Source organism: Aegilops tauschii, chromosome 2 (assembly GCF_002575655.3).
Source record: "Aegilops tauschii subsp. strangulata cultivar AL8/78 chromosome 2, Aet v6.0, whole genome shotgun sequence".
In the NCBI taxonomy this organism is placed as follows: Eukaryota; Viridiplantae; Streptophyta; class Magnoliopsida; order Poales; family Poaceae; genus Aegilops; species Aegilops tauschii.
The window spans coordinates 640,983,292-641,007,215 of record NC_053036.3 but is presented as its reverse complement, the minus strand read 5'-3'; the positions used below and the strand labels follow the sequence as shown (position 1 = coordinate 641,007,215).

At 52.1% G+C, this 23,924-nt stretch overlaps 2 protein-coding genes and 1 pseudogene across 2 annotated transcripts; all 3 read right to left on the bottom strand.

Annotated features, from left to right (window-relative positions):
* Positions 1-3,838: 3,838 nt before the first annotated feature.
* Positions 3,839-4,514, bottom strand: LOC109765799 (uncharacterized). Its single transcript, XM_020324568.3, has one exon. The coding sequence runs from the start codon at positions 4,382-4,384 to the stop codon at positions 4,022-4,024; it is 363 nt and encodes a 120-aa protein (XP_020180157.1). The 5' UTR covers positions 4,385-4,514; the 3' UTR covers positions 3,839-4,021.
* A 4,105-nt stretch (positions 4,515-8,619) lies between these two features.
* On the bottom strand, positions 8,620-9,221 carry LOC109765795 (uncharacterized). The gene has a single exon (XM_020324565.4). It carries the CDS (start codon positions 9,137-9,139, stop codon positions 8,780-8,782), a length of 360 nt encoding a protein of 119 aa, XP_020180154.1. The 5' UTR covers positions 9,140-9,221; the 3' UTR covers positions 8,620-8,779.
* Positions 9,222-12,278: 3,057 nt separating this feature from the next.
* On the bottom strand, positions 12,279-13,259 carry LOC141041407 (BTB/POZ and MATH domain-containing protein 1-like; annotated as a pseudogene).
* Between the last annotated feature and the right edge of the window lie 10,665 nt (positions 13,260-23,924).

Sequence of the window (23,924 nt, the reverse complement as noted above, 5' to 3'; positions counted from 1 at the left end):
AACCGGGATTTCCTCCACCATAACCCGGCCCATGAGACCCGGGGCCCGAACCGCCTCCTGGTCCATGATCATACCGGAAAGAATCAGAATTTTTGAACTCTTGCATGATGTAACAATCTTTCCAGAGGTGCGTGGACGGGATCTCTTTCGTCCCATGCTTTGGACAGGGCTGGTTCAACAGATAAGACAAACGGTCCGGATTAGGACTTGGCCCTCCACCGCGCTGGAGCTGTTTACCCTTACGCCGCTGGCCCTTGTCATGTGTATTAGTATTAGTTACAAAGTCTAAACCGTGGTCCGCCTTACGCTTGCCGCCGTTTCCATGACCCGCCGGGTTGTGGTGCTGTCCCTTGGCGTTGCCGCTCTTTTTTCCCTTCCCTGTCTTATCATCGTCAGACTCGGGATCCTTGGTACTATCAGAGTCGGCATACTTCACCAGTGCAGCCATGAGGGTTCCCATGGCATACTGGCGAGAGTGCCCTCGTGACCGTGTCCGAGGCCGCCGCCCCGAGTCCCACCGCCACCGCCAGAACGACGCACGGGTGCCCCTCCCCCTTTGAGGCAAGGGCCCGCCGCCACCGCAGCCAACGCCGGCGGCAGCGGCGGCTGGGCAAGCACGAATCACGCCCTCCTGGCGGCTAGGGTTTGACGCCCGGTGCCGCCAGGGAGCGGCACGGGAGCGAAGCGTTTTCATTAGAGCTGATCTAGTTAACACTACAACCTGGTATGTTTGGTCGGAGCACCGACATGCAACTCATGGTGAGAGAGTTCTACTCCCTATCAGTTCTACTCAAGCAATATTCGCACATGCTACAGACTTCTCGAGGCTAAGAAGAAGACCAGTGTTCGCGTGGCTAGGCATGGGTGGATACAGCCAAAGGATGATTACGTTAAGCTTATGTAGATGTGGGTTTTGATATAGGGAGTAAAATTGGAGGAACTAGAGCTGTTCTCAACCGAACACTTCATGATATCAGTGACACGACAGCAAAGGCGACAACTCTGCGGGACAGCCTTTCCCTGGCTACTTCTATGGGATGCAACAGGCTGATGGTAATCACTTACTATTTTCACTTGGGGTGATAGGGACCCGAGTCCCGGCGACACCACAATACACATGATAGGAGTACGAAGATGATATCTACTTATCTAGCTACATGATATGTATTTTGGAGTCTGTTGGGCTGATAGCATTAGCATCATATTTGATTACATGGAAGCAAGTATATAAGTGTTGGCAAGCCGGCCAAGTCTTCGAAAAAAGGATCCCCGGGCAGAGTTAATGTTGTTCTCTTGAAAAACTTAATCCTTTGGGAAGTACATGTAATGCATAATTTAGAGTATACTATGTTTTCCATGATAGCTATTCTTATGTACACATTCTACAAAAAGTTTTACGTACTAGTACATTTTGTGGCACTTAGCTAAAATCAGGGAAGTGCTTACAAATGGGAATGCATTAGTATGTACAGATTTTGTACAAATTTTACCTAAGAATAGCATTTCGAACAATTATTGCTTTGGGAGACACTTTATCCTGTGCGGGCAAGGAGATGATGATCAAAGTAGTGGGCACGGCCGCACGGGCCATACCTACTTACATGATGTGTCTGTTTAAACTTCCTAGGTCGGTGTGTGATGACCTTAACAGTATGGACTTCGATGGAGTATGGAGGATGGACCTCCTTCGACAACACCTCCTCTCAGTCGATATCAACGTCATCACCAGCATTACGACATCCACTCGAGTCTCTGATTATGTCCTCGCTTAGGCACCTAAGAAATACGGTGTGTTCTCCGTTTGGTCGGCTTACCGCTTCACCATGGACGAGTGCAAGCATCCATTGGCGAGCGCATCGAGAAGGGCACCGGATGGTCGTCGTGCCACCTGGAAGACCATATGGGGGTGCCACACTCCCCAAAGGTATGGGTTTTTTGTGGCAGTTCATTTCGAACTCCTTCGCTACATGTGCGAATAAATTTTGTGGAATTTGGAAACTAACGATATGTGCCCTCTCTGTGGTGTGGAATGCAAGGATAGTTTCCATGTGATGTGCAGGTGTCCCAGAGTTGTGGACCTATGCCAGGCGATGGAAATGGACTGGGCTATCGAATATTCAGGCCATCCGGAACATTGGGCCAGACTGGCTCTTTGACGTTTTGTACCCATTGTCGGACACGTCGTGCATGGTGATGTTGATGACATTATCGCGATCTTGGCATGTATGCAACAAGATCACGCACAGAAGAACCCTATGCCCACGGGAGCGTTAGGAGGATTCCTTAATTAATGGCTACACCTCCTCGCTCTTGTGCATTCAGTAGTATCCTCGGGCAGAGGTAGTGAAGGGGGAGATGGTCATATGTGACCCATTGATGCATGTTGTTGCTCTAGCCGATCTTGGTAAGGCTAGTGGTCGTGCTACACACCCCTGAACGAGCAATAGGAATGCCTTGGTCAGAGGAGAGAGGAAGGTGATAGTTAATGCGATCAGGTGTAAAAATTCTATAGGTCATGAACTTGTTAGGATCGGTCGATCGAGTTGATGTTAAGACCACAGTCTAGATAGGGTCTGGCCCAGATTGGGGTTGTAAACCTTTGTGAATTGGACCGTTTGATCCAGGTTAAGTTAATGGAAGTCCCTTTCCCCCTCAAACAAAAAAACTATTTCGTATTCTTGTGCCTAGTTACACTTATTGATCCAAGTTTCGCTATCTTTCATGTTTGCTTGATGTGAAATAAATTTTGTTTTGTCATAGCAAAATGACGTTATTTATTAGAAAATAAAGTTATTAGTATACATTCTGAATTTACTTTTTATACCATTTGACTATTGAATTATTAAAACGGATATAAAAATGAGAGTTTCATACACAATGAAAAAGGAAAAGCATGCAGCAAGACGCACATTTGCTTCTGACGACATAGTTACTATGTACTGAACAGAATGGCTTAGCACGATATTTTTTGAAAAGGTTATTTACTATTTGGGTTACTATGTTATTGAAAATATGTTACTATGTTTTACTATTTGGGTTCTCTCCTCTTTTTTGTGTCAATGTCGTCATTGCTGCTGGTACCCTTTTTCGATGAGTCATTTGCAATTTTCTTAATAATTTTCTGCATGACTTTGTACTGATTAATAGTTCTGTTAACGAAATCAGAGATTCATTCTTTTCTTGAAAGTTAAAACTAACGATCTTTTACCTAAAAGCAACAATTTATCATTTGTGATAAAAATTTACATTTTCTGTACGAGCAAATTGTAATTTTAAATTTCATTACAAATTATAGTAAACAACAATTTGTCATGGTGTTCTGCCTATATCCAAATTATCTAAATTGTAATTTGTTAGTACATGCAAGCTGTTTGCAAAACGTCATAGCACAGAGCACTCATGTCAGCGCGGCAAAGCGCACATATTGCTTCTAGTTCACTTCCAAATCACCTTAGTACACCCGCGGAACTCCCCTACCACGTCACTCAAGAGTAAGTGAGCCCCGATCCGGTACATATAGAACAGAGAAGCGCATTTCTATTTGCAAAAAGGAACCATAAGATACCACGATGTAGTAAGCAAGCTACATTCGTGACTAGGATGAGTTTATCGTCACTTGTTAGTACACGGATGGTTCAGCTAAACAACATGTGAAATTTCTTCAAATTGCCAATTTTCTTTTTCTTTTTCATCCTTTTGGAGATTCATAGTTATGTTTTCATTTCCAGCTACTATCAGCAGAACACCATGATCTTTTTGGAGTAGTACACTCTACACGGTACGAGGCAGTTGCAGCTAGCGTCTCACTATCCGTTCAAAAGACACAGACCAGGTCAAATTCAGTTCCAACTTTTTTTGTCTTCGGGAGAGATGGATGCCAGTTGGACCAAGATTGGAATGCAACACTTGGAACAGGTTAAACGCAAAGTTGTCACTTATTTACTGCTGGCATTAGACTCTAGTACCAACCAACCAGACCAGCCAGCCACCCCGAGATGAGACTCTACCTACTGGCAGGCGCTTACTCGTCGTCTCCGCCGCCGCCAAAGAGCACGGACCGGTAGTAGAGAAGGGCGAGGATGAGGATCAGCATGACCGCCACGCCGATGGGGGATCCCCCGACGTGGTGCACGGCGTCGGGCGAGCCGCCGAACGCGAACACGCCAGGGCCGCAATCCGAGGAGAGGAGGCTGATGAGGAGGAGGAGCCCGACGGGGAGGAGGAGCAGGCCCACGGGGCCGAGCAGCTCGGCGATGGCATCGGTGACCGCCTTGCCGCGGGCACCCACGAAAAGCGGCCACGCAACCAGTAGCCCCACCACCACCGCCAGCAGCAGCCCATGTGGCGCCCCGCACGGGCCAGCGAAGTACTGCTCGTCCGCCATTGACACCTCCTTGCTCTCTTGCTAGCAATCCTTGTCTGACCTGGCGACAATTGTGCCAGGCGTGGTAATGGTTCTCAGCCAGTGGGTAGAGTACTCAAGCCTTTAGAGAGGGGTGGGAGTGTGACTAGCGCAGCGGAGCGGAGCGGATATCACATGAAGGAAAAAAGTGGTGGGATGGTGTTAACGTAAGGCTACTGAAAGTGGGCACCAGGAAAGTTCCACGAAAGTTCAGACTAGTTTTTTTTCATAGAACTTTAGGTCAACATTATTGGACGGACCTAGTAGAGTTAGTGGAGTATATTTACTCCACAAACTTTTGGACGGACCTAGCCGATCTCCTAAATATAACGGAGTATAATTTTGTCTCTTTAACTTATGCAATTCTAGTTCACATTACAACTATATATAAACTACACACATATAGAAACTAAACATAAGTATGAAGGTTCAAGCAAATCACGAATATAGTTTGAGAAAGGTGTTACAGCTCCCGGGTGCCCCTACACCTTCATGAACAGTAAATTCAAAAAAACTATAAAAAATAAAAATATAAAACTTTGGGGGACCAAATATGATCAAACTTTTGAAGTTCTTGCAAATTTTTAGCCACTAATAACAACCGAGGATGCCTAAAAAACAAAATTACTGCTCAAAAGTGCACATAAACTTTGAACACTGGTTTTGTTTTTTTAGGTGAGGGCTCCTCGAATGTTATTTAAAGACTGAAACTTTGTAGTACGTCGAATGTTTTATCGTGTTTGATGTTCCAAAGGTTCAGATTTTTATGATTTTGAGCAGTACTTTGCTAGTACGTCGTCAGGGGCATACATCCCAGGAACATGGTGCGGGCTTGGGTTCTATGCCCAAAATGACTCGTTTTCCTGACCCAAATGCGTACACAGGACATGGCGCATACACCCATGGCGAGGCATCTCAGCTGTATCTCGCCACATGAGGGAACTCGATGCCCGAGGAGACTCTTTTGACAAAGATAAACCAGTACGACGGACAATTGCAATACACTGGAGGCGATGGATCTCTGTGGGTACTCCTGTTTGCAGTTTTATGCATTTACAATGATATCATATATTATCCTCTAACGGTTTATTTTCATAACAATTTCCTTACCAGTACGGCGAACAATGACCATACACGGGAGGCGAGGGATCACAACGCTACGGCGCCGCTGAATTATGTTCCGCTGAATTATGTTCATACATAATAAGTAATTGGTCGTACACAACATCTTCATGCCTCATATTTAAAATCGGTTTCTTTCTGCGTAGGAAAATACTGATCCTACATGGCACGATGATGGCACCGAGCGTGGCCTGAACATAGGCATCCTCATATCATCCCTTGATCCTGGCAACACGGTTTCAGGAATAATTACAAACTTCTTCCATGGGAACGTTACTGGCCCATCTTATATCCATCCGGAGTCAAAACCAAACACCTACAATTTTGCATCAGGATCTCAATATGGATCGCAGACTCCACCACCTATGCGGGAGTCGCAGACACATCGAGACGAGGGGCACTATGGCCGTGGTCTTCGTCCAAATCGACCACCTAATTGCTTGTCTCCTTCCGGTCGTCGGGAAAGGCCAGCTGGCCGTCGTCGAGGAGGGTGATTCGTCATCTATGTGTGCGGGCTATTCTATCTATCTATGATAGTTTCAGACTTGACATCTATGTATGAGGAAATAAAAATGCATCTGAATTATGACATTAAAGTAGTACTCCTCACTATGCTGATGCATCGTCATACAGAAACTACATGAAGTCATCCTCACTATTCTCGCTAACATGGGCCTTCCATAGGTCTTGATGATTGCATCCAAACATTACCTGAACTAGTTTCCCTAGCATAAAGTCATCACTAGAATCGTAATCAGCATCAGCGCCCTTTGTTGGCGCAACACTCTTACCTGACTTACTCCTCTTCGAGCTTGCACTACCCTTGGATCTGTTCTGAGCTCTTTTGCTCGGCCTGAAGTCGTCGTCACCATCATCTTCAAGTGCTTAAAGCTAGCGCCCCCCTTACCTGATGCAACTCAGCCCTTGGATTTGTTTTGAGCTTGCTTGCCTGGCATAAATTCATCATCATCGTCTATGCTCACTTTCTTTGAGATTGCGGCACCCCTAGCTGATGCGGCACTCTGGGGACGTCTCTTCGAGTTGGCACCGGACATGGCTAGATAAATGGCGATGGAAAGATACAGAACACAACATGCTAGGGGTTGATTTTATAGAGTTCTCCATGCAAAAGATAAGGCGGGAAAAAAGGCAGGAAAGAAAATGGCGGGAAAAATTGGTGGCAGGAAATTTGGTCCTAATAAATGGCAGGAAAGAAAATGGCAGGAAGAATTTATGACGAGGAAAAATGGCAGAAAAAACAGGCAGAAAGAAACCTACATTAAACTGCTGAAATTAAGATACAAACGGTTCCGAAATTTTGAAATAAAGCGACATTGAACTACTGAAAGTAGGATACATTGAACTTTTGAAATAAAGCCACATTGAACTACTAAAAGAAACCTACATTAAACTCCTGAAATTAAGATGCAAACGGTTCCGAAATTTAAGATACTACCACAGAAATCTACTGAGTCTAGCGTGGCTATTTTGATTTTCCATCTCCAGCTTCTTCTGCTGCCTTGGCCTCAAGAGCCCTTTCTTTCTCCGTAACAATCCAACGGTTGTACATGCATAGAGGCGGAGGAGACTACAGCAAGAACAAGAATGTCAATAAAAAATCAACCAAAAAACCAATAATATCTCTATTCATGATGGTTAAAGCATACTGGAGGCTTGTCGTACGGTGAACTAGCTACGGGTGAATCTTCCTCATAATTGGCGCACATGAAAAACTTCATGCCCAACCAATCCGAAAAATGTGTCACCTCCTTCACCTTGCACAGATCGCCACACCAATACTGTAGGACTTTAACCCCTAGATGCAAACTCGCATTTTTCATTTTCCTCGGCCTAATACTTTGGTTTGAGCAAGGCAAACTCATAACGACTAAAAATATGGTGACACAATAAGAGCAGTGACGATTTCGAGGATGGCTGGACGTTTAATGAAGAGAGGCTCAATGCATCGTTTTATAGGCTCAGATGACAATATGATGGCGGGAAAATAGGTGAATGGATGAAATTTTAGGCAGGAATTACACGTGATCCAAAACACTGCAATTAGTGCCGGCAGAAACGTCAAACGCCACCAACCGACAGCAGTGCAGCCTGTCGCATCGCGCGCAACAGGAATAATACCTACCGCCTTGTGGTGTGGCAGCAGGGCCCACCACCCGGCCTCCGTTCCGTCGGCGATCGCAGATTCCTGTAATGGGCAGCCTGCCGCCTGGCGCCGTGGCGGCATGGGCAGCCGCCTCCTACCGTGGCGGCAGGTGCCACGTGTCGGCTGGTGCGCCTACCGCCATAGCCTAGGGGGTCTTTTCCGCCAATTTCATCCAGGGGTAGTCTTTTTTGACAATTCGAGTGGCAGCCTTTTTGGATAAAAGTACTACTCAAAAGTGCACAAAAACTTTGAACACTGATTTTCGTTTTTTTCGGCGAGGGCTCCTCGAATGTTATTTGAGGCTGAAACTTTGCTGGTACGTCGATGTTTCATGTTTGATGTTTCAAAGTTTCAGATTTTTCTGATTTTGTTTTCAATTGTTTTTGAATTTACTGTTCATAGAAGGTGCACTGCATGCTGCGCTCCTGTCCGCGGGCGCAGGAAAGCGCGCATGTTGCTTCCAGTTTGCTTCCAAATCACATCAGTACACCCGCGGAACCCCCCCCCACCGCGTCACTCATGACTCACGAGTAACTGAGCCCGATCCAGTACACCGAGAACAGAGAAGTGCGTCTATTTGAAAAGAGGAACCATTAGACACCACAAAGTGGTAAGCAAGCTACGTTGGTGCCTAGGATGAGTTTATCGTCACTTGTTAGTACATGGATGTTTCAGCTAAACAACCCGTGAAACTGACTTCATTTTTTTGCTTTTGGAGATTCAAAGTTATGTTTTCATTTTCAGCTACTATCAACAAACCGAACACCATGAGCTTTTTGGAGTAGTACACTACACGGCACAAGGCATGCAGTTGCAGCGTCTCACTATCGATCCAAAAGACACAGACCACGTCAAATTCAGTTTGTCTGTCTTTGGGAACGCGAGACGGATGCCACTTGAACCAAGATTGGAATGCAACACTTAGAACAGGTTAAACGCAAAGTTGTCACTTTGTTATTTACTGCAGCCTGCTGGCCGGTGGTGTAGGATGCATGACTACCGACGACGACGAGAGGCGGAAGAGAACAAGCACATGGAAAAGAAAAACCAACCAGCCACCCCGAGATGAGACTCTACCTACTGGCAGGCGCCTACTTGTCATCGTCTCCGCCGCTGCCTAAGAGTGCCGACCGGTAGTAGAGAAGGGCGAGGACGAGGACCAGCATGAGCGCCACGCCGATGGGGGATCCCCCGACATGGTACACGGCGTCGGGAGAGCCGCCGTCGGAGGAGAGGAGGTGGATGAGGAGGAGAAGCCCCAGCGGGAGGAGGAGCAGGCCCACGGGGCCGAGCAGCTCGGCGATTGCATTGGCGATGACATCGATGACCCCCTCGCGGCCGCCACCCAGGAAAAGCGGCCACGCAACCAGGAGCCCCACCACCACCGCCAGCAGCAGCAAGTGCGGCGCCCCGGGCGGGCCAGCATCGTACTGCTCGTCCGCCATTGACATCGCCTTGCTCTCTTGCTAGGTGTCAGAGACCTTCCCCTTGTCTCGCCTGGCGACAATTGTGCGAGGCGTGGTAATGGATGTGGCCTGTGGGCAGAATACTCAAGCCTTTATAGAGTGGAGATAGGCGTGTGCCGTAATGAGGGAGGGGCGGATCACATGAAGGAAAGCGGTGGGGTGGTGGTAACGGAAGGCCACTGAAAATGGGCCCCACGAAAGTTCCACGAAGGTTCAGGCTAGTTTTTTGGCTGCTACGGTATTTGGGTACTCGAATCCTTGCTTGCTGCTTTGAAACGTACAGCAGTACACCAGTCCAATATTTGCCAGCAAATAATACCCCCTCCGTTCGGAAATATTTGTCAGAGAAAATGGATGTATCTAGATGTATTTGAGTTCTATATACATCCATTTTTATCAATTTCTACGACAAGTAATTCCGAAAGGAGTAGTAGAAATTAACAAATGTGAAAAGATCCACATTATGGTATTATGATAATATTTTTTTTAATAAAATAACTATTCAATGGATACCCAATTTGTACCCGGAAAAAACATGAAAAAAATTCAGTATTTGTCAGGGTTTTAGCTTGTGGGCTTTGAAGACGCAGTTTTTGCAGGAAGAATGATACTGATTGACCAAAGAATAAGCAAAAAAATTAATTGGATATGCGAGGTACGGATCTCCATGCCTCTATCCAACATAGATTAATGCTCTACCTCGCATATCCAATTAAAGCCCACAAGCTAAAACCCCGACAAATACTGAATTTTTTCATATTTTTTCCCGGTACAAATTGGGTATCCATTGAATAGTTATTTTAGAAAAAAAAATATTACCATAATACGATGATGTGGATCTTTTCACATTTGTTAATTTCTACTACTCCGTTCGGAATTAGTTGTCGTAAAAATGAATAAAAATAGATGTATATAGAACTCAAATACATCTAGATACATCCATTTTCTCAGACAAATATTTTTGGACAGAGGGGGTATTATTTACTGCCAAATATTGGACTGGTGTATTGGTGTACGTTTCAAAGCAGCAAGCAACGATCGGAGTACCCAAATACCGTAGCAGCCAAAAACAACTAGCCTGAACCTTCGTGGAACTTTCGTGGGGCCCATTTTCAGTGGCTTTGCGTTACCACCACCCCACCGCCCCGGCCTCTGTATCTCGGAGATGTATGCAGCAATTTTATTAATTATTCACAAAGACCTTACAAATGAATACATCAATACGTCTGAAGCCATTATCTTGACAATATCTGTCTTTACTCATATCCATTGATGAAGGGGTGCAGAAAATGTGAGTCGAATGCCCAGACTTCTCACCTAGCCTAACATCTAAAGCTGGATGCCCCGACCAAGCCACATACCGAGTCTGAGGCACAAACCGGTCCGACGCACTCATAGGTCATCGTCGTCGTCTTCCATCAATCCATCTTGAGGGAAGGCACTGATACATCGACCTTGCCAGGCCTACCGTCGACGCCCCCATGGCGCCAGACAACGCCTCCTCCCTATGTGCGTTCATCATCACGCATCCGTCGCTGAGACTTTGCTGCGCCTCACCGCCGAGACTCCACGACGTCGATGCATCACAGTGAACGCCGCTCCACCGCAAATGTCATCCACTGTTTCCTCGAGCCTATGCACACCTCCAAGAATGACACTTTCGAGAGGGGTACGACATGTGAGCGACGCCGTAATCCGATCGACTGATCTAGGGTTTCCCCCGGAGGAAGCGGATAGGGGTCTAGAGCTTTTCCACGACGAGGCCTTCAAGAAGGGAACGACACAGAAAAACGTCGCCATCGCCGACCTTGGCAACATGCCAAGAGTAGGGTTTTCACCCAGATCTGCTCGAGGACCCTCAATCCAGCATCTTGTGCAGGGGACCGCCACCGATCACCGCCGCCGCGCATGGAGCAGGCCCACCATGCCGCCACCACAGTTGAGGTCTGATCTGATCTGACCCGCCGCCGCCGCAGGCACCATCCCGATGAGGACGCCACCGCCTCTCCATGGGACTGTCGCCCCAGATCCATGGATCATGGCCGCTACAGCAACGCTGATCAGCTAGAAAAGGGCCTCGCCGCCGCTTTCGCCGGAGGGCGCCTCGGGCAACGGCGAGGAGAGGAAGGTGCGGCTAGGGAGGAAGATGCGCGGGCAGGATGGTGGGAGCGGAGGAGGGATCCGGCATTGGGTGGCGGCAGCGCTAGATCGAGGCTCGCTGAGTCACGAGTCACCTCGGAGAGCTATCACCTACACCTCCTAGTTTCCAAGTACAAATCACATCAACCATAGTACTTTCGGTCTTCCAAAAGAATGGGGTACAAAACTAACTGTGGACCAAGATTTACACCAGCATGTACTGACGGTCTGACAGATCGCTCTACTACGTACTACTTGTACCCTGCATGCACAGAGAACTTCATTCAGCCCTCGGTCGGCTCCACAGCGTCCATGATGCTTGTCGCCGCTGAAGCAGGGCCGCCGCTGCCGCTGGGCATTGATCTTCTCCTTGACACATTCTGCGGAAAAAAATCCTATACGACCGGGTCGTACAGGACCGATCGTGAGACCCTCTCCCGCATGCGGCACCTGGCGATACGAATCTTAAAGCTACAGCCATCTCTGATCTCTCCAGCGTCCCGAAACTACAGCCACCGTTGTGATGCTCCACGGCACATCGCCGCCGCCGTGCTCCTTGACGGCACAACCCCAGCTCAGCGCGCTCCATTCCCGTCGGAAAGGCGACGTCGTCGCCGGCTAAGCTTATGGCAGCTTGTCCCCCGCCGGCCACGGCGATGTTCGTGGGCACCTCCACTCACGGCACGGCCGGCGCACTATGCATGCTGCATGCATCCTTTGGCTGCGTCCAAATTCACGTCGCCAGTGTTTTAATAAGTACGTCTCGGCACCTGTAGATGACCCAATCAGCACGTTCATTTGTTGGTGCTTGAATTGAGCTTGAGGATCCGAGGAGCGTGGTCGTGGAGGCGGGGGAGAGCAGCAGGGATGGAGCTCCGGTGCTTCCGCGACAGAGCGAGCAGAAGAGCAGTGGCGGCGGCGACGATGACGAGCGAGCGCTGGCGGCGGCGGCGGGACAGTGCTTTGAGATTCGTTTATCCAGGTGTCAGGCGCTGGGCAGCGTCTCACGAACGACAGCGTACGACCTGGGTCGTATAAGATTTTCTTCCACATTCTGCACATTTTCCATGTTTGGGTGCAGCCTCAGTCGCCTGCTCGCCGCAAAGCTCCGGCACGCTTGGTTGAGCTCCTCGCTGGAGTAGGCTACGGCGAGCTCCACGAGTGTGTGAACGGTGGATTTGTCGATGAAGTCACGCAGTCTGCTCGTGCACTTGAGCTTCAGCCTGTCCATGAGGTAGTAGTCGGCGGCTTCGATCAGCCGCAGCGTCATGTCGTACGCCTCCTTCCCCTTGGTGGCCTCGACCTCGCAGGGGAGCTCGTCGGTGTAGATGAAGTGAAGCACGCCATGGAACGCCGCCGCGGTGACCATGCCGCCGACACCGACATCGAAGGTGTCCACCCTAGGCTCGCCGCCCTAGCCGTAGAGGAGTCCTTCGAACCACGGTGATTGCGCGGCCACCACCATCCTGTGCGCATCGAAGGCCTCGCCGTCCACGTGGAACCGCACGTCGAAGGGGGCCTTCCCGCCGGCGAGGAACCTGATGGCGTTGTCCGCGTGGTTTGACGCCGGTGGCAGCGGCATCTTGACATCATCCTGGCCGACACCCGCGGTTCTCCTCCTGCGGAACCGGTAGACCTTAACGATGCAGCGTACTGTGATGGAGTCGTCGTGGATGGCACCGAGCGCCGGGCCCTCGAGCTCCTCCCTGGTGATGTAGCGGGGGTAACCCCAGATGCGACCGAAGGCATCGTAGTCGGGGATCAATCTGGAGACGGTCCTTTCTGTCAGGCAGCTCACGCACTCTCTCGCTCTCGTGTTTGCTCTCGGTAAACTCAGGTGAAGAGACGATGATTTTGCGCAGCGCACAACTTGCTGCTTTTCTCGTTTTTGCTTCCTCTTATTCTGTGAGAAACCAACAGACCCGACCGATTCGCACGCCACACCCCGCTCGTTCGAACGTGTCATCCCACGTTCACGAAGAGGGCGTGCTCACCGCGGCCACATCCTACTCCTAGTCGCGCACGGCACACACAGACCGCGGCCATGCAACTTATTACATGCCCAGCTACGATCGGTTCAGGGTTTAACTGGCATTGCCTCCCTAAACCCTGAACCACTACTGGATTTGAACCACACCAATTTCTTCTCGGAGCTCCTGAAACTTGACACGCCCGAGCGCCTTCGTCAGGATGTCGGCTCGGCGAGCTGTCCACTGGTGCCGATGAACTCAACCTCAACGCGCCCATCTTCAACGCACTCGCGCAGGAAATGAAACCTTGTGTCAATGTGCTTACTGCGATCATGGAAGACGGGATTCTTGCTGAGGGAGATAGCTGCCTTGTTGTCGATCTCCAGCATGACCTGCTTGGCCTCTTCATTCTTGATGTCGCCAAGCAGCCGAGCGAGCCAGACGCCCTGGCAGGCCGCCGTTGCAGCGGCGATGTACTCCGCCTCGCAGGTGGACAGGGCCACCACCCATTGCTTGTGTGACTGCCAGCTGATCAGGCTCCTCCCGAGAAAGAATAGGACGCCGGTCGTGCTCTTGCGAGTGTCGATGTCGCCGGCCATGTCGCTGTCGCTGAACCCGACCAGGGATGCCCCGGTCGCTTCCCTTGCATAGTAGCAGCCGTGACACTGTGTTCCGACAACATACCTGATGATCTGCTTGACAGCCGCGAGATGATCCGTCGTCGGCGCCTCCATGAACCGGCTCATGTAGCCCACGGAGTAGGCCAGGTCCGGGCGCGTGTGCACCAGGTAACGCAGCGCACCCACGACGCTTCTGTACTCCGTCTCGTCCGTGGCCGACCGTGGCTCCATAGGAGTGTGACACGGATTACAGCCCAGCAGGGCGGCTTTCTCGATGATCTTGCCAGCGTACGCTGCCTGGTTGAGGGAGATGTCGTTCGTCGTGTGCTTCACTTCAATGCCGAGGTAGAAGCTCAGCAGACCCAAATCGCTCATGTGGAAGAGCTTCTGCATCTCCATCTTGAACTTGCCGATCTCGACGTGGTCGTTGCCGGTGATGATCAGGTCATCCACGTACACGCCGATGAGCACGCGCGCCGCCCCCGTTCCCCGTCCATAGACGGCATGCTCCGCTGGGCTCCTGCTGAAACCGAGACCCAGTAGGCAGCGGTCGAGCTTCGCGTTCCACGCGAACGGCGCTTGCCGCAGCCCGTAGAGGGCCTTGTCGAGGAGGAGCACCTTGTGCTCCTGACCCTCGATGACGTAGCCCGGTGGCTGCGCGACGTACACCTCCTCCTTCAGATCGCCGTTGAGGAAGGCGCTTTTGACGTCCATGTGGTCGACTTGCCATCCCTCGTGCGCGGCGAGAGCGATCAGCAGCCGCACGGACTCAAGCCTCGCCACAGGAGCGAATACTTCCTCGAAATCGATTCCTTGCCTCTGGACGTAGCCCTTTGCCACCAGACGCGCCTTGTCTTTCTGGATGTCGCCGTTCGCGTTGCGCTTGAGTTTGTACACCCATTTGAGCCCGATCGCCTTGTGGCCTGCGGGGAGATCAACGAGGCGCCAGGTGTTGTTGGAGACGATCGAGGCCATCTCCTCGTCCATGGCGCGGCGCCAGGTTCCCTCCCCCTCGGCTTCAGCGAACGTCTTGGGCTCGTCAATCTCGCCGAGGTACAGCTCGTCGTCGTGGGCGAGCATAACGTAGTCCTCGTACTGCCGGTTCGGCTGTACAACTCCGTCCCGTGCACGCATCGTCATGGGGTGCTGTGGTCGTGGTGCCTCGTCGTCGTTGGCGTGGGAGTCGCCTGCAGCCCCGCCCTGCTCCGAGGTGGGCTCTGGGCTTGGCGGCGACGTTTCCGCTGGCCCCGGCGAGGCCGTCCCAGGGGCAACGCTTTCGCCGCGCGCTCGCCGCACTTGGAGCGCCTCCGTTTGACGAAGACGATGCCGCCGGCCGTGTCACCGTGCAGGAGTAGGTGTCGACGGTGAACTCCACGGCCACCGGAGCTGCTCCATTGCTCTCCCAGTCCCACCGTGCGGCCTCGTCGAAGACGACGTCACGAGACACTTGCACACGGTTGCGGACTGGGTCGTATACACGATACCCCGCCGTCCCAGGCTCATATCCCAGGAACACCATGGGAGTGCTCCGGTCGTCGAGCTTGGCGGCGTGCGGCTTCACCACCTTGACATGCGCCACGCAGTCGAAAACACGCAGGTGATCCACATTAGGCTTATGTCCATGCCAAACCTCGTAGGGAGTCTTGCCGTCCACGCTCTTCGTAGGTGATCGGTTGAGGAGATATACGGCGGTGGCCACCGGCTCTCCCCAAAATCTCGCCGGCATCCCCTTCGCCTTCATGAGGCACCTGGCCGCCGCTATGATGGTCTGGTTGCGTCGTTCCACGACGCCGTTCTGCTGCGGGGAGTAGGGCGCCATCAACTGGCGCCCCACGCCCTCATCGGCGCAGTAGGCGACGAACGTGGCGGCGGTGAATTTTCTCCACTACGGTCCGTGCGGAGGAGGCGTAGCTTGCGGCCAGTCTCGACCTCGACGTCGGCCTTGAAGCACCTGATCTCCGCGGTCGCCTCGTCCTTCGTGGTGAGTAGCCTGATCCACATGTAGCGGCTCAGATCGTCGACGAGGAGGAGGAAGTACCGCCTCCCTCCTGCAGTGGCTGGAGCAATCGGTCCGCAGAGATCGCCGTGAACAAGGTCTAGGAGCCCCTCCGTGCGGCCCGTGGCTGCCCGCCCGCCTTTGCTTTCCCGCCAGGCAGCTCTCGCACAGCTGCTATGCGTGCTCGATCGTCGGCAGTCCGCGCACCATGCCGTGGCGCGCTAGCTTCCGGAGCGCGTCGAAGTTCAGGTGCCCATGGCGCTCGTGGCACGTCCAGGCCACCTCACCAGCGTGCGCGGCGAGGCACACGAGCTGCGTGACAGCCAGAGTGACCACTTACAGGCGGTTCCTGGTGCGTTGCCGCTGCTGGTCACGCAGGCGAAGGACGTCGTGCTCGATGAGGGTCTGACAACCCGTTTCGTCGAGCTGCCCGATGCTGACGATGTTGCTGCGTAGCCGAGGGATGTAATAGATATCAGTCAGAGCGCGGTGCTCACCGTTGCGACATGCGAAGAGGATCATGCCGCGCTCCTGGATGTCTACCAGCGACCCGTCCCCGAACTTGACCGTGCCCGTGACGCCGGTGTCGAGCTCGGCGAAGACTCCCCTTGCGCCGGTCATGTGATTGCTGGCTCCCGTGTCGAGGAACCAGACGTTGTCGCCATGTCCCTCCTTGGCCAGGTGCACCTGGTCCTCGACCAGCTCGACGTGGGTGGGCGCGCCGTTGGCGGGCCCGTGCGCTACCGCGACGCCCTCCACCTCCTTGTGGGCGCCGGACAAGGGAATCATGGCCATCAGGAGCACGGGCTCCCGCTCGTGGAGGGTGCAACTCCGCGCCAGCAGAAGGCCGGCCTCGCCGTCGTCGATCTGGGCCAGATTGGCCCTTTGCTTAGGCTGGGCCGGCGGTGGCTGCCCCGGCGCGGCCTGTCCCTGGCCTCGCCGCTCGCGGCGTGGCTCCTTGCAGTCCCTGGAGAAGTGCCCTAGTTTATTGCAGTTATAGCACTTCACCTTTGACATGCCACAGCCGCGTCGCTGCCCGCCGCCGCCGGGCGGCTTTCTATGCCGTTGCCCGCAGTTGCCGCTCGCGCCACCGTTCGTGCCAGAGCCTTGCCCGAGCTCGCGCTGGTTCTTGCGCGCCTCCCACTCCTGCTCCGTGAACAGAAGCTGGCCGCTCTGGTTCTTCGTGTCGCCGGCGTATCGTTCCTCCGCAGATCGGAGGCGGCCGACGAGCTCCTCCACCGTCAGGGTTGACAGGTCAAGGAGCGTCTCAATGGCATAGGCGATCTGCGCATAGCGCGCCGGCACCACGCGCTCTAGACCACGCGCACCTCCTCCACGTTGTCGCCCAGCGAGCGGAGGTTGTTGACGAGGCCGGAGATGCGCATGGCGAAGGCGTCCAGGGTTTCGCCATCCCAGAACGTGATCTGCTCAAAGTCACTGCGGAGGCGTTGGGCAGTCGCCTCCCTGACGTGAGTTGCCCCCATCTGCATCGTGCGCACAGCCTCCCAGGCTTCATACGCGGAATTCTTGACGGCGAGGACGCCGTGCGTCTCCGGGGGCACAGCACGATGAGCGCGGAATGTCTCCAAGTACAATGCGACGCACGCGCTGTCGGCCGCATTGCGGCCATCCGGGAAGAACTGGATGCGCCACCCGCGGCCGTCGACTGAGAAGTAGCGTGACCTAATCGACTTGCCGACGCCCATGCCCTTGGTACGGCTGTAGTCCCGGATCGTGAACTGGTGGATGCCAGCTGGGTAGTCGTCGTCGGGCACCGAAAGACAAAGACCCATTGATTATTGATTGATCTACTAGGTAGCTGCAGAGTCGATGGAGATGTGTCGGCCGATGGCGGGATACGGTGGAGGAGAACGGAGCGGCGGCAGGCCAGTGGCACGCCGCGTGGAGGAGCGGCCAGCAGATCGTCGGGGAGGAGATGTGAGAGCGGGAGAGGAAGGGTTGCGGCGCAGAGCTCTGGTCCGAGAAACGGCCCAACGGGGATCTCCTGTCGCGCACGTACAGCCATCTCAAGCTAAATAGGGCTAGCTGGCGGCCTATGTAACACTTCACGGTTTGGTACCGACTGCGATATGTACAGAAACTACCAGAAAAACTTGGTTTGCCGACGGCACCCGTCGGCATAAATGCATCTATGCCGACGGCCAAGGGCAGGCCGTAGGCGTAGAAAAGCCGTCGGCATAAATTCATATATGCCGACGGGGCCGTCGGCATATACGAGGCCGTCGGGACCGCTCGAGGTACGCCTACGGGGCCCGTCGGCATAGGAGCGGCCGTCGGCATAGCCCTTGCCGTCAGCGCTGACCGTTTGACGACGTTGAGCCTACGCCGACGGGTGGTAACGGCGGCCGTCGGCATACCCGTGCCAGCCCTATGCCGACGGCTAACCTGGCCCATACCCCTCTGCCACGTCATCGATCCGTGTGCTATGCCACGTCATCGATCCGTGGGACTGCACCTCCGTGTGTGCACAGATATGCCGACGGGCCGTCGGCATACATTTATTTAGTTTTATTTTAAATTTCGCTTTATACTACCTATGGCAAATATATGCCTACGGTATAGCCGTCGGCATAGGCCCCTCTGCCACGTCATCGATCCGTGTGCCATGCCACGTCATCGATCCGTGGGACTGCACCTCCGTGTGTGCACAGGTATGCCGACGGCCTCGCCGTCGGCATACTATTTTTTTATTTTTACTTTATTATCTCATTTTTTACTTTATTTTAGTTTTTGTTTTTGCATAAGATAATTATGCCTTATCTAAAAAAACATACCCTGATTGTATATCGATTGCCCCCCGTTACGAACGTCGCTATCGCCGTGTCACGGAGGGGGGAAACGGTCGACACAGAGGGAATTCTAGTTGGTGGGGGGATTCGGGGTGTAGCTATGTCACCGAAACATCGCACGGGTCCCGATGCATATGTGAAAGTGTTCAGGCATGCGTAGACGTCCGTCTTGGGGCTCCGCGGTGTGCCCCCCTGCATGCAAGGCAGTGTCGCCGTCACTTGGATGGGGGCACACCCCGGAGACGCGTGCCGCCTCTTCGGACATGCCACCACACCACCCCGCATGTATGAGGGCCCGGTGCGACGCTCGGGTGGCATTGCTACCCCTCAGGGCCCCCGTCCCGCCTAACCCTGTAGCGTTTGACCACGGGATGTAGTCCTTTGACTTTGCACGGACGGGCTTTGAGCAGTGGACCTATCCACCCGGTTGTGTTAGGTCAGTCCATAGGAACACTTTGGAGCAACATCCGGGCCAGACCCACGGCAAGATCCCCTCCGTGTAGACCCGACGCGCCCGTTTCCCCCCTCCAAGTGCCGGCGGCGTCGCCGTCCGTGAGGGGGGCACAACAGACAACGAAGACAACGAAGATGATATGATTGATAGTGATGATGAGACGGACCGAGAAAGAGGTTACAACAGTGATGATTCATATGGTTTCTAGCAGATGTACGTGTCAAGTCTTTTTTTCTATAGTTTAGGAATATGCCTTTTATGCCTTTTTATTAATGTGTTTATTATCATGCCTTTTCCTTCATTTCATTAATTTACTAATTGCTTATTCTCTTTTCAATGCAGGTTCGTGGAACATGGGCAAGGGGAAGGCCGACGGCGTGGGTTTCCTACGCAAGGTCGTTGGCCTGCCTAGTCGGAGTGGTCGAGCACGTAATCCTCCCCCCCCCCCCGGCTACTTGACGATGACTCCTCACAGGGAGGTCGAGGGAGAGGTGCCCCTAGAGGAGGAGGGGGCGGGGGAGAGCCCCTAGAGGGCGAGGTGGTGGGGGGAGAGCCACTACAGGGGGTCGCGGCCAGAAAGAGCGCACCCTCACCGACTTAGGGGTGTTGTCTTCGAGGCCATCCTCTAGTGAGGTACCCTCCTCTAGTGAGGTACCCTCCTCTGGTGAGGAGGAGGAGGAGGAGGAGGACGAGGCAGGCGAGGAGGAGGAGGTTCGGGATGGGGCCGAGGAGGAGGTGGAGGAGGAGGATGAGGAGGAGGTTGGGGAGGGGAAGGCAGGCGAGGAGAAGGGTGGTGGCGGGGATGATGGTGCTGGCGGGGAGGGGGTTGACAACAAGGGGTGGCTGCGTGGTAACGCAAAGCTACCAAAGCAGGTTCCTGCTACTGAGGAGCAGAAGTGGCTCTTGAGCCCACGGGGAAAGAGTAAGTGCCACTTTATAATAATTTCATTATTTTGCTTGTCACATGCTCATTCCGGTTGTTATTTATTTTGCTTGTCACATGCTAATAGTTCATTCTTTTGCAGCAACTGGATATATTCTAAAGGGGTCCGTATTCCCAACGGCCTCATCACCGTCTTGCTGAAGTTACACTGGCCGGGGTTGTACTGTCCGGATCCAGTCAGGCACCCGGACCATCGGGTCTTGGCCACGAGCTGGGAGCACTAGGAAGCGGCCCTCCACGCGGAGCATGGGACCCATGCCAAGGCCGTGATCACCACTTTCTGGGTGAGTTCTCTTCAGAAGCACAAGTCCATTCTAGTTTCATGAATGATTTAACTCATGGCTTCTTCCATTCTGGTTTCGTGCATGATTGTAGAAATTCTATCGAGTTCTCCCGGAGCACAGGGGCAGAGCGGACCAGATCGTGCTACGCCAATGCAAGAAGAAGGCCCGCCAGATGCAGTACGAGGTGCGCTATGTGGCCATCTCGACATACTACCACGACTATCTTGGTGTGAAGATGACCAAGGAAGAAGCGCGGAGGATGGGCATTACCTTGGAGAGGGACGAGTTCTTGGCGGTAAGTATAAAAGATTTTTCATTATGCTTTCATTACCTTGTGGTACATTTCACCGTTTCGTGTTGACATGCCATTATGCTTTTATTATGTAGGTGTGTCCAAATTGGTGTTATGGAAAAGACGAGTCCTGGGCGGCATTGGTGGATCTTTGGTGTGATGAGGCTGGAGCCTGGGCGGCTATGAGAGTCAAAAACAAGGCTAACCGAGGGAAGGAGGGAGTACATGCTCAGGGAAACCGAAACCACTATCTCCACAAGGCAGTTAATGTATGACTAACCCCATTAAACATTCTTCTTCTATTTACCATTACTTTCTTATGTATGACTAACCTCTGTTTGGTGGTGCAGGAGGAGAAACTGAAGCGGTCGCTCTCACACATGCAGGCGTGGGAGATCGCCCATACGCGGAAGGACCCCAAGCCTGGCGAGCCCAAGTACTACGGCAAGAAGACCGCGTATAGGAAGAAGGCCTACTCCGATGGGTATCTGGCGTTACATCCTGACACACCTGACCCCATTGCGGCGGATCTGGACGAAAGGGTGGTGGTGGGCATGGGGCCGAAGGAGCACGGTCGGGAGGCGGTTCTCGATGCTGTGATCACTCCGTCTATCTCCTACACACAGCTCCGTCGGATCGACCCGACCCTGAGCCAGCGCACGAGCACGCGCATGAGCAGTGCACCGTCACTGTCCCTCTTTCAGGAGCAGCAAACTGTAAGTATTTTCCCTTTTATCTTCATTGTTCCCTTTATTTTCCGCATTTAGTAGTTTTATGAGTCTCATCATGTCATACTGTAGGCCTACATGGAGTACACACGCCAGGAGACCATGGCGTGGCACGACCGCCTTCATGCATACCATCAGCAGAGGGATCGCGAGATGCAGCACGCTTTTCAGGAAATGGCGGCCGGCAGGTGTCCTCAATGGCCATCAGCAGAGGGTCCTCCAGCACAACCTGTGCTGCTGACCTTTGAGGATTTTGTGGCACAGAACGCTGGCCCCTCGCCGGTTAGTTCATCCCCAATCAATTCACCCAAAGCATGTCATGCCTTTCAACACAGTCTTATATCCCGTTAATATATCTTTTCAACATCCAGGGAACAGGTGCATCTACCGTTGGCAGTGGTCTTCGCAACACTCCCGAGACACGGAGCCCGACCACTCCGATCCACGGAGATGGAGGCGGAGGCGGACGTGGAGGCGGTCTTGGCGGTAGCGCTGTCGCTAGCAGTGACGACCTGGGCTTCGGCGGTCTTGGCGGTGACGACCTCCGCGGTGCTCGACGTCCTGGCGCTTAAGCCTTTCTCGATGCTATGATACTTGTATGCTTGTTCTCGATGCTATGATACTTGTATGCTTGTGATGTTTCTTATCTTATTGTTGTTTGTGAGATTCTTATATGCTTTGTGGTGATGATACTTATATGTGTGATGCTTTGCGATGCTTCTTAGCGATGCCAATTTGTTGTGTGATGTTGTGTATATGCTGTTTGTTATATATTCAAATGAATTGAGCTGAAAAGAAACAGAAAAAAGAAAAAAAAAACTGGACAGAATCTATGCCGACGGCCTGGCCGTCGGCATAGGCCTGGCGTGAGCTCCCAGTGGCCGACACGTGGCACGTCTATGCCGACGGCCTAGCCGTCGGCTTAGTTTGAAACTATGCCGATGGCTAGGCCGTCGGCATAGACCTGCCCCAGGAGCGCCCAGTTTCTGACACGTGGCGTGTCTATGCCGACGGCCTAGCCGTCGGCATAGTTTCAAACTAAGCCGACGCGTAGGCCGTCGGCATAGACACGCCCATGCTGAACGGCGTCTCGCCACGTGGCGAGAAGCCATTGGGCAGCACTTGACGGCGGCCGCCGTTACGCGATGACGTTGCCGACGGCCAGGGCCGTCGGCATAGATGTACGTCCACCGTCGGGATAGGGTCTATGCCGACGGTCATCCTGGCTACGCCGACGGATATTTTGCCGACGGCCCTATGCCGACGGGGGCCGTCGGCATAGGCCTGACCCGACGGCTAGTCATGGCCTGGCCGTCGGCATAGGGTGCGGTAGTGAGTAGTTTTCAGCGGGGGTTTTTCCAGTCCTTTATTGAGACAGATATTTTAAAAAACTGCCAAAAAATGATGAATATTTTCTAAAATAAATGCATTTATAAAGAAATGGTTTTGATGAAAATATTCGCAACTTTAGGAAAAATCAGGAACTTATTAAATCTTAATATGAAAAATGTTCAAGCATTTTATAAAATTCTCATGGTTTTTAAAGATATTCTAGATTTAACAAGTCTTCAGGAATGAATAAAGTTTTTATAAAATGTTCAAATTGTAGGAAATGCTCATGATTTTTTAAAATATTCTAGATTTAACAAATCTTCATGAATTAAAAATTGTTTGCATATTTAATCAATGTTCGATGAAGTTGGGAAGCCTGCTCACGCACTTAGCTTCAGCCTGCTCACGAGGTAGTATTCGGCGGCCTCAAGCAGCCACAACGTCACATTTTGCTCCCAAAAAAAAAAGCTACAAGGTCACGTCACGCACATCCCTCCCATTGGTGGCCTCGGCCTCGCGGGGGAGCTTCTCGGTGTACAGCAAGTGGAGCACGCCGTGGAACACCTCTGCAGTGACCATGTTAAATCTATTTAATGTTTTTGAGGGGTTCAATTTTTTTAAAAAAATCTATTTCATGGAAACCCAATTTTTATCATGAAAAAAAAAAGATACAAGTTCATTATTTTCGGGTCCCGTGGGCTCCCTCCTCCTATCTCTTTTTTTTACAACTCCCTAGCTTGTGGGCTCCTGCAACTCCCAGCCCAGTTGAAAATCCAAGCGATGCAGCGTCTGACTTTTTTTTTCTTTTCTTTCTTGCCTGATGATGGCCAATTTCACAGAAGAAATGAAGCGATGGACAGAAGAAAAAAAATAGAAATGGAGATGCGAGGAATCGAACCCCATGCCTCTATTCCGCATTGATTAGCACTCTACCAATTGAGCTACTTCCCCAATCACAATTGTCATGTTAATTCAAGGAATTAATATTAATGAATTAACCGTGACCATGAAAAATATTGGCAGTAAATATTCTAAGAAAAGCATGAGTTTGTTGGCACCGCGTGATTAGCCCAGAATTGACATACCCAGGTAGGCTATACTCAAACAAATTCCTTCCTAGCAAACAAAATGGTTAACTGAGACAGACATGACGACAGATGGTGAATATATTTGCAAAATCTCTCAGTTCAGCCAGGGAAGAG